General features: G+C 39.5%; 1 protein-coding gene across 1 annotated transcript in view; it reads left to right on the forward strand.

Moving 5' to 3' along the window:
* The window catches only part of epha6 (eph receptor A6), a 163,306-nt gene extending 152,816 nt beyond the window's left edge, over positions 1–10,490 (forward strand). The window contains exons 13-17 of the mRNA XM_017456830.3: positions 3,432–3,641; positions 5,965–6,114; positions 7,060–7,253; positions 7,955–8,104; positions 8,923–10,490. Coding sequence (XP_017312319.1) covers positions 3,432–3,641; positions 5,965–6,114; positions 7,060–7,253; positions 7,955–8,104; positions 8,923–9,037 — 819 coding nt within the window. The 3' untranslated portion in view covers positions 9,038–10,490. The remainder of the gene's footprint in view (positions 1–3,431; positions 3,642–5,964; positions 6,115–7,059; positions 7,254–7,954; positions 8,105–8,922) is intronic.
* Positions 10,491–11,575: the final 1,085 nt, after the last annotated feature.

Here is an 11,575-nt window from a genome sequence, read left to right on the forward strand (position 1 = left end):
ATGAATATTATGGGTATCGCTTTAACTATGAAGGCTGGCTCTGCGTGCTGCTATTTCGAAATGTCTCCAGGAGCCACAGTGAAGAGTGTACACGCTATTTTAGTCGTACATAGTAGGAGTTCAGCTATAAAAATGGAGGCATTTATTCATCCATCTACGTCCGCTAGTGCCCGGGGAACGGCGAGTGACCAACATGAAAATGTGTCGAAGCGTGACGGTAAATGACTAGGAGGAGCCAAAATGCCTTAGGTTTTGATACACTGCAAAAAGGGTACGCAGATATGTATTTGCATGCAGTGAAAATGATGGTCTGATAAGATGAGATAAGATAGGATGAGATGAGATAAGATGAGATAAGATAGTATGAGATAAGATGAGACAAGATAAAATGACATAAGACAGGATGAGAAGAGACAAGATGACATAAGATAGGATGAGATGTGATAAGATAGGATGAGATGAGATAAAATGAAATAAGATGAGATAAGATAGTATGAGATAAGATGAGACAAGATAAAATGACATAAGACAGGATGAGATGAGATAAGATGACATAAGATAGGATAAGATGAGATAAAATGAGAAGATAGGATGAGATGAGACAAGATAAGAGGACTTAAGATAGGATGAGATGAGATAAGGTAGGATGAGATGAGATAAGATGACATAAGATAGGATAAGATGAGATAAGATAGGATGAGATGAGCTCAAATGAGAAGATAGGATGAGATGAAATGAGACGAGATAAGATAAGATAGGATGAGATAAGATGAGATAAGATGACATAAGATAGGATGAGATAAAATGACATAAGATAGGATGAGATGAGATAAAATGAAATAAGATGAGATAAGATAGGATGAGATGAGATAAAATGAGATAAGATGAGATAAGATAGTATGAGATAAGATGAGACAAGATAAAATGACATAAGATAGGATGAGAAGAGACAAGATGACATAAGATAGGATAAGATGAGATAAAATGAGAAGATAGGATGAGATGAGACAAGATAAGAGGACTTAAGATAGGATTTGATGAGATAAGGTAGGATGAGATGAGATAAGATGACATAAAATAGGATAAGATGAGATAAGATAGGATGAGATGAGCTCAAATGAGAAGATAGGATGAGATAAAATGAGACAAGATACGATAGGATGAGATAAGATGAGATGAGATAAGATGACATAAGATAGGATGAGATAAAATGAGATAAGATAGGATGAGACGAGATAAGATGACATAAGATAGGATGAGATAAGATGACATAAGATAGGATGAGATAAGATAAAATGAAATATGAGTTAAGATAGGATGAGATAAGATGAGACGAGATAAGATGACATAAGATAGGATGAGTTAAAATGAGATAAGATAGGATGAGACGAGATAAGATGACATAAGATAGGATGAGATAAAATGAGATAAGATAGGATGAGACGAGATAAGATGACATAAGATAGGATGAGATAAAATGAGATAAGATAGGATGAGACGAGATAAGATGACATAAGATAGGATGAGATGAGATAAGATAAGATGAGATAAGATGACATAAAATAGGATGAGATGAGATAAGATAAGACGAGATAAGATGACATAAGATAGGATGAGTTAAAATGAGATCAGATAGGATGAGACGAGATAAGATGACATAAGATAGGATGAGATGAGATAAGATAGGATGAGATAAAATGAGATAAGGTTAGGATGAGACGAGATAAGATGACATAAGATAGGATGAGATAAAATGAGATAAGATAGGATGAGACGAGATAAGATGACATAAGATAGGATGAGATGAGATAAGATAAGACGAGATAAGATGACATAAGATAGGATGAGTTAAAATGAGATAAGATAGGATGAGACGAGATAAGATGACATAAGATAGGATGAGATGAGATAAGATAGGAGGAGATAAAATGAGATAAGATGGGATGAGACGAGATAAGATGACATAAAATAGGATGAGATAAGATGAGACGAGATAAGATGACATAAAATAGGATGAGATAAGATGAGACGAGATAAGATGACATAAGATACACAGCAAAATCGCCAGTGTTGATTTAACACCCAGAATGTTGAATTGAATTTACACCCTACAGTGTTAATATAAGTCCATTGGACTCAAATGAACACTCTGGGTGTTAATTCAACACTAGGGATTTTACTCTGTAGGATGAGATAAGATGAGAGGAGATGAGATAAGATGAGATGAGATAAGATGAGACAAGATAAGACGAGATAATTTGGATAATTTAAAAATAAGATAAAATATTATTGAAAAATAAAATTGAAAAGTAAAAATATATATTATATTATATTATATTATATTATATTATATTATATTATATTATATTACATTATATTATATTATATACAGGGTGTCTCCATATGTAGAGGATTATGTTTGCTAGCGCCACGTCGGTTGTTCCATCGTCAGTGGATGTTCGTGGACGTCCACTTCTCTGTCGGTCCTCAGTACTTCCAGTTTTTTTTTTTTTTTTTGTTAATAAGTAAGGCGTGATGGGCTTGCCATATTTCCTGTTAAAGTCCTTCACAGGGGTGGCAGTGGCTCAGGTGGTAGAGCGGGTTGAGATGAGATGAGATAAGATAAGATATTAGTTGTCCACTAATCGTAGGGTTGGTGGTTCGATTCCTGGCCCACATGTCTCCGCATGCAAAGTGTCCTTGGGTAAGACACTGAACCCCAAGTTGCTCCTGATGGCAAGTTAGCACCTTGCATGGCAGCTCTGCTACCATTGGTGTGTGAACGAGAAACAGTGTAACGCACTCCGTAGAAGGTTTGTAGGTTGTTGGACTCCTTGATCTAGAAATGTCAGTAATAGTGGAAAAACTCCAAAGAAACTGCATTGATTATTGCATATCTTGATCATTTGTTTCATGTTAATTCAAACACAGCTTGTGATACAAATTACAGAACACGGCGTATTTATAACTGCTTTCTTTAATTATTTCGTCAGGCAGTAAACTATAAGAAATGCTTGTACAGACAGACCTTACAGAATAGCATTCACAGCAAGACATCAGCTCACAGCCTAACCGGGGTAGCGTTGGGAAGGTTTGTTACAATTTGCATATCATGAATATTTATAACGCGTTGCATTTTTAATGACGTGAAGGTAGATGTGCTTTTTACACCATTTTTTTTTTGTTGTTGTTTTTTGTAGCTTCTTGGGCATTAAAAAAACACGAAGCAGGTTTCTTTTATTATTTTAATAGTCACGGATTTCGAGTCAGGAGCAGAGATCCTTGTTCTCTCATCTATCAGCATCAGATATGAGAGATAAATCCGACTAGCTGCATAATTCGTAGCAGTTGATTTCTCTCTCTCTCTCTCTCTCTCTCTCTCTCTCTCTCTCTCTCTCTCTCTCTCTCTCTCTCTCTTCCTCACTGTGCAGAAGCACGATGGACATTTCACCGTCATCCAGCTGGTCGGTATGCTGCGTGGCATAGCCTCCGGTATGATGTACCTGTCCGACATCGGCTACGTCCACCGGGACCTGGCAGCCCGGAACATTCTGGTGGATGACAACCTGGTGTGTAAGGTGTCGGACTTCGGCCTGTCCAGGGTCCTGGAGGACGACCCAGAGGCTTCCTACACCACTACAGTGAGACACACGCACACACCTGCTATAGATTCTGAGAAACCTTATAAAGCCTACTAACACATACATTTATAAAGCGCTAACACGTACAGTTATAAAGCGTTAACACGTACATTTATAAAGCATTAACACGTACAGTTATAAAGCGCTAACACGTACATTTATAAAGCATTAACACGTACAGTTATAAAGCGCTAACACGTACAGTTATAAAGCATTAACACGTACAGTTATAAAGCGCTAACACGTACAGTTATAAAGCGCTAACACGTACATTTATAAAGCATTAACACGTACATTTATAAAGCGTTAACACGTACATTTATAAAGCATTAACACGTACAGTTATAAAGCGCTAACACGTACATTTATAAAGCATTAACACGTACAGTTATAAAGCGCTAACACGTACATTTATAAAGCATTAACACGTACAGTTATAAAGCGCTAACACGTACATTTATAAAGCATTAACACGTACAGTTATAAAGCGTTAACACGTACAGTTATAAAGCGTTAACACGTACAGTCATAAAGCGTTAACACGTACAGTTATAAAGCGTTAACACGTACAGTCATAAAGCGCTAACACGTACAGTTATAAAGCATTAACACGTACAGTTATAAAGCGCTAACACGTACAGTTATAAAGCGCTAACACGTACAGTTATAAAGCATTAACACGTACAGTTATAAAGCGTTAACACGTACAGTTATAAAGCGTTAACACGTACAGTTATAAAGCGCTAACACGTACAGTTATAAAGCATTAACACGTACAGTTATAAAGCGTTAACACGTACATTTATAAAGCATTAACACGTACAGTTATAAAGCGCTAACACGTACATTTATAAAGCATTAACACGTACAGTTATAAAGCGCTAACACGTACATTTATAAAGCGCTAACACGTACAGTTATAAAGCATTAACACGTACAGTTATAAAGCGCTAACACGTACAGTTATAAAGCGCTAACACGTACAGTTATAAAGCATTAACACGTACAGTTATAAAGCGCTAACACGTACAGTTATAAAGCGTTAACACGTACATTTATAAAGCATTAACACGTACAGTTATAAAGCGCTAACACGTACATTTATAAAGCATTAACACGTACAGTTATAAAGCGCTAACACGTACATTTATAAAGCATTAACACGTACAGTTATAAAGCGCTAACACGTACATTTATAAAGCATTAACACGTACAGTTATAAAGCGCTAACACGTACAGTTATAAAGCGTTAACACGTACAGTTATAAAGCGCTAACACGTACAGTTATAAAGCATTAACACGTACAGTTATAAAGCGTTAACACGTACAGTCATAAAGCGTTAACACGTACAGTTATAAAGCGTTAACACGTACAGTCATAAAGTGTTAACACGTACCGTTATAAAGCGTTAACACGTACAGTTATAAAGCGTTAACACGTACCGTTATAAAGCGTTAACACGTACAGTTATAAAGCGTTAACACGTACAGTTATAAAGCATTTCTACATCATTATTTTTGTAAAACGCCACCCTCAGCTATGGGTTATTCCTTACATAAAGTTGGTGAACTTTTGTTGTTGTTGTTGTTATTGTTGTTGTTGTTGCTGTTGTTTGCGCAGTATCTATCTAGCCATCTGAGAGACTATAGAAACTATCCTACACGGTTTGTTAGTTCAATTTTATTGAGCCTAAAGTCTCCAGAATCACTTAAAAATAAGCTCTCACTTAACACTCATTAAATAAAAGGAGTTTATGTGAAGTGTAATTGGTTTGTTTCTCGAGATTGTGCTTCCGAAACCCAACACCACGCTCGTCTTCTGTAATATTGGTTAGAAGATCCCTGGCTCCATGCTGGTCTTGGCTCCGAAAGAGTCTTTTACTGTCATTTCTCTAATTTGTCTGGATCGTGAGTCAGAAAGGCGGCTGTGCAGCTGGACCGAACAAATGCGGTTTATCTCAGGACCTGGCTGCGTAACTGAGTTGAGCGTCGTGAGTATAAGTGGACTTTGAGATCCATTTCTGTAGGATGATAGTGTGAGAAGATAATGGAGTGTCTGCAACAAGAATCATCGAAATCTAGTCTTAATACTGTATGAGAGAAAGTCTTTGGTCTGCTAACGCAATCTGCACGTATTGGATTTTCAGGAGAGTAGTGAATTATGTGGAAATGGGATCTTCTGTGTATGACATGAAACCTCGGCAGTCTTGGAACTGGACTGATTTATTAGAAACGAGAACTGACCCGAAGTGTACGATGAGAAAGTTGAAGATTGAAGGAATGGAGATACTGATGCTTTTTTTTTTTTTTTCTTATTCGCAGGGAGGGAAGATTCCCATCCGTTGGACGGCTCCGGAGGCCATCCAGTACAGGAAGTTCTCCTCAGCCAGCGACGTCTGGAGCTACGGCATCGTCATGTGGGAAGTGATGTCTTACGGAGAACGGCCGTACTGGGAGATGTCCAATCAGGATGTGAGCTCAATTTCAGTGTACTTGTAGAGCAGTGGTCACCAAACCTCTTCCTTGATGTCTACCTTCCTGTTTCCGGTTTCATCTCCAACCAACATCTAACGCACCACCTGTTTTAGTTGATCAAGAACTTCTTAAGACAGTGATCCGATGGTCAGGTGGGCACCAGTATGGTTGGGGCTGAAGTCTTCAGGAAGGTAGATCTCCAGGAACAAGGTTGGTGACCAGTGTCGTAAAGGGTTTTCTAAAAATGTCACAAAGCAGCTTTACAGGACTCCAGATGTGCATTTAGATTTCTGATGGCTAGAAAGACGTCACGAGGAAGAAACCTTGACAGGAACCAGACAAAAAGGAACCCGTCCTCTTCATAAATCATGACAGTGTATGGATAAAGCAGAGTAAAGCCAAACTGTACTGTGTGAGTGTTGGGAAATCTTTCAGGTATCCATCTTGGACCATCTACCAGCTGAAGGTGCCACCTATCTACCTTACCTAATGATACTAGGCCGCCATATTGGTCCTCCTTGAAATGATTGGTTATCTATGGGCGTGATGTAAAACCATTTAAAGGTCTCAGCATACCTAGTGCTCGGATGATGTCTCCAAGGGTTACACGATGATGAAACCGCTTCACTAGCTTACGTACTCTGTGTGGTGTGGTATTAGCCATTGTGTATGAGTGCTCCAGTATTGCAGGTGAGAGTATCCATGACTACAAGAAGAAGATTGCTGCTCCTCAAAGGCACGGAGCACGTTTGTCAGTCGAGTTGACATATCGCCCACGTGGAGATAAGCGAAGACTCTACACGAGGCTCCGCAATCCCGTCATGTTTTTTTTTCTTTTCTTCGCCATCCATGTTACATGTATCGTTCATGCGCGATATTGAAAGAGCATCTCCAGCCAGTGTGTGGCAGTGTGTAAATGTCCACTGTGTGTCCTCCTTGCAGGTGATCCTGTCCATAGAGGAGGGTTACAGGCTGCCGGCGCCCATGGGCTGCCCCGTGGCTCTGCACCAGCTGATGGTTCACTGCTGGCAGAAGGAGCGCAGCAGGCGGCCTCGCTTCCACGACATCCTCAGCTTCCTGGACAAGCTCATCCGCAACCCCAGCAGCCTCCTCACGCTGGTGGAGGATGTACACAGGTGGAGTTCCAGCCACCACGCCACCACTGTCGCCGCCAGATAACGAATGCGTCCATATGTAAATGTCAAACGCATACGGTAGCTGCAAGTCAGTGAAATAATTACCGACATGCTCGTCTCGTACTATCTTCCTTTAACATATTCACCTCATCGACCGGAACGTTATTTTAGAAGCTGTGTGGAATCTACCAGCAACGAGGGCTGACTTGACGCAGGATTTGATTGGTCGGTTTGATCAAATAATAATGTACTGTCTGCTCGGTAATATTCAAAGAGGTAGGAATGATTGAGATTCGAGCATTCGTGCAGAACTAACAGCTCCGAATGGTGGTAATAATTATAAATTATAGACGGCAGTAGACGACACCACTTTATAGTCTCTACTCACGAGCTAATTATCAAGTCCTTCATGAGCCGAGTGAGCTGCACGGTAATGTGTACGAGGATCCCCGTCGGAGTTGTGTCCTTGCCCAAGCGATATCACGCCGTTTTTTCAGTTAGGAGATGTTAACATGAGCTACCAATTTGTCAGCTTGCAAAAAAGGCGGTAGGATGAATTCGCTGTGCCGCGCGCAGTTTATTTTTGCTTGATCTTTTTCTCCCCATGACCTATTGACGTATAACGTTGAGTTTGATCTCGCCGAGCACGTCCACGCGCCTCCGTTTAAACGGCGCCGTGTTTGTCCTTGGTGTTTGCACAGTTTACCCGAATCCCCAGACGACCTGCCTGACTATCCTCTCTTCATTTCCATCGGCGACTGGCTGGACTCCATCAAAATGAGTCAGTACAAGAGCAACTTCATAGCGGCAGGGTACACGACCCTGGACTCCATCTCCAGCATGAGCATCGAGTAAGTAAGACAGTCTGCCGCTTTGTGACAGTCGAAAAGGAGACGGAATTTACAGTGAGAAAAAAATATATTACACTTGAGGCTGGACCTTGAGTGGATTTTTAATTTTCTAAAAAAAAAAAAAAAAAAAAAAAAAAAAAGTCGACACACCCCTTGTTACAATCGCAGGGATTTGTATATAATATATAAAAATGAAATCAAGGTAAATTCCACCTTTACTGCGATATAGCATTTTTTAAAAAAATTATTATTATTTATTTATTTATTTTACATTGCAAAAACGTTTTATATTCACTGTATATGATGTGCTTAAAGCATGTCTTAGAGCATGTCGCGACGTGTTTTATTCCTCTTATACCTCAGCGATTTGGCAGATATTACAATTTTTTAATCTATTAACGAACATGTACTTTTTATCCATTTATAGTTACATTTAATGCTGTGAACTTCTTCAAGGTATTAAGACAAAAAAAAAAAAAATGAAAAATGTGCAGATGTGATGTTAACAAGAAATGAGAAACCCCTCTGTCCTGCAAATCGCTGACACTGGAGACTCCTTCCATAAATGTTGAGTAATTAATAAGATTATTGCTAGTCGTAGATTATGCGGATTATGTGCCATAGTGTAGAGTTGTCGCCATAGAAATGATAGTGTAGTAGAATGGGCGGATTAATATTGATACGGAGATGCGATTTGCCTTGCAGTGGAAAGTGCAGTTAGACGTGCTGTTATGGAAAATGAATCAGCACAACAGCACGACGGTTTATAGCAGAGTTTTGAACCTCACTCATTGTGCATGTGGTCTGTCCTCTCGCAGCGATGTCCGGAGGATCGGCGTGTCTCTGATCGGCCACCAGAGGAGGATAGTGAGCAGCATACAGACACTGCGACTGCAGTTCCTGCACATTCAACAGAGCGGCTTCCACGTATGAGACGGACCAGCCAGTACCAACACACACACGCACGCACACACACACACAAACACACACTTACCCTAACACACACCCACGCACACACACATGCACACATATACCTAAACAGTCAGGCCTTGTCTGTTTTACAAACCGCGATGAGAGAACTTCAGGCTTTCTCAAAACTTTTCAACCGGCCATCGAAGGCTTCCAAATGAAAAAGCAATCAAAGGGGAAAAGGGACCAGTGCGAAACAAAGCGTCTCTGGGAGATGGACAACCAATCAGGGTTGGAAACATGGCACTGTCGCTATGGTGATGTCATCTGTCCATCATCCACAAGTTCCGTGACTGGCTGGATTCACAGTCGGAGAACTTTTAATAGTATATTTGCTATTTTAATGTAACAAAGTACGTGTCTTAATAGATATTTATCATTTATTTATCATGCTACTTCCAGGAATTCGAGAGACCTTGAATGTCGAGTGGATTGGTACGGCTTTTACCCATCGTTTATCATCTGATATTTATGCTGGTATTTATATGTACATGTGTATGTCTGGGGTTTTGTTTTGTTTGTTTGTTTGTTTGTTTGTTTGTTTTCTGGGTTTGTTTTTTTTTCCTGCAGCAATATGTGCAGTCTTTTCAGACCAAGAAAAGACGCTAAGTTAGGGCGTAGGAGTAGAGAATTGTGTTTTGAAAAGGGAAAAGAAAAAAAAACGCAGCACAAAACCATTGACCTCCTCAGGCAGTCAGCTACGCCGTGCGAGATCGCTTCGGACCTTTTGGAAGATTGAAAGCCATGGTCTCGTGCTTCTGCATCAGACCTCACACTCTCAAATGTACATGCCAGTCTTCACCTTACAGACCTACATACTCTGCTGTGATGCACAAGATTTATAAAGCTCTTTTATTTATTTATTTATTTATTTATTTATTTATTTATTTATTTATTAAGACGGGCGAGATTGTCATGGTGAGTTAGATAGGCGCGGTTTTAGTATAAATAGAATATACGCATTGAATGTACAGTAGGATGGTGTGTAGCAGAGAAAGTACGTGCTCTCTCTCTCTCTCTCTCTCTCTCTCTCACACACACACACACACACACACACACACACGTACACCTTACAGGTTATCATGCTTACATAACAATAATTCAGTCATACCCTCTATTGCTAACTTTACACACATATACCTTGCAGATTAGTGTATTTTCCTATTAATGCACTGTATTGCTTACTTTAAACACACACACACACGCACACACACACACACACACTCTAAAACGCCACATGCAGAGGCTGTCCTTGTACTAGAGCACATGTCCAGGACATTGAGGACTCGTCAAGGGAGAACCGGTGAATGAATAGGGACTAGTAATACAATAGTATATTATTTTTTATAATTTATTCTGGATTAATACAGAGGTTTAAGTGGATCGATTAGGTTGAATGTTTGTAAGAAATAAACGACGATGGATGCCTTGTGTGTTCTGTCGGGTCATTTTTCGTTTTTTAGGAACTTGGCACTTGCTCCACTAAAATGAACAGAAGCTGTAAATGAAACAAAGTGCAAAAAAAAGGACGAGTGTATTACAAGCGCACGGTGTTTACAACATGCCTCATGTAGAGATCTTTCAACTCAACCTAAAATATAAAGTGGTGCTCGAAAGTTTGTGAACCCTGTAGAATTTTCTACATAAATCTGACCTAAAACAGCGTCGGATTTTCACACTTAAGTCCTAAAAGTGTCCGCGTACTGTATCGCTGTCCTCGATAAATGAATCAGGGCGTGATATTTTTGTCTCGTCTGTTTAATTGCGTTCGCTTTACGTGCGTTGACGCGATCTGATCTAGAAATAGAGAAACTTCGCAAACTTTCAAGAACCGCTGTAATTCTCAGCTCCAAATCAGCACCCTTCAGCAGCTTCTTTATCCTGATTAGCCTTTTCTTCGTCGTTTTCTACAGCTGTGCTCTTATCATACCTTCATGGCTCTGTGCACTTGTTTCATTTCTTTACTTCATTTAAATATGTTAATATAATGAGAGTCACTGTGACTATTATGCAAATTAGGGGTATTAGACTATTCTAATTAAATGACTACGCTGCCATTAGCAGTCGCACAATTATAAACACAAACAAGTTACATATATGAGCAGATTAAGCAGCAATAGGCATGGGCATTAATAGAGATTTCACTATTAAACACCTGGACACTGGTCCCTTGTTATATGGTAGAGTGCGACACCGGTTTGGTTACTCTGACATTTCTTGCCATCACAGACACACTGTGAAAGATTTTAGGTTAAAAGTCTGAGGTTAAATCTCAACGTTTAAATACTTCTTGTCCTGGATTCTGTGTAGCATTTCATTTGAATTTCGTTTTTAAATGTAATGCGACGTTCGAAGTTACAGCACCGACCTGCTGTTGCTGAAAATTTGTTCACTAAAAATATAAAATCGCTAGAGATGTTTATTTTTTCTCAGCCATGAGGCATTCACAATATACCCAATGGTCTAGCCTCTAGGTAAATAAAATAATGCAACGGCAGTAAG

Source organism: Ictalurus punctatus, chromosome 26, assembly GCF_001660625.3.
Source record: "Ictalurus punctatus breed USDA103 chromosome 26, Coco_2.0, whole genome shotgun sequence".
NCBI lineage: Eukaryota > Metazoa > Chordata > Actinopteri > Siluriformes > Ictaluridae > Ictalurus > Ictalurus punctatus.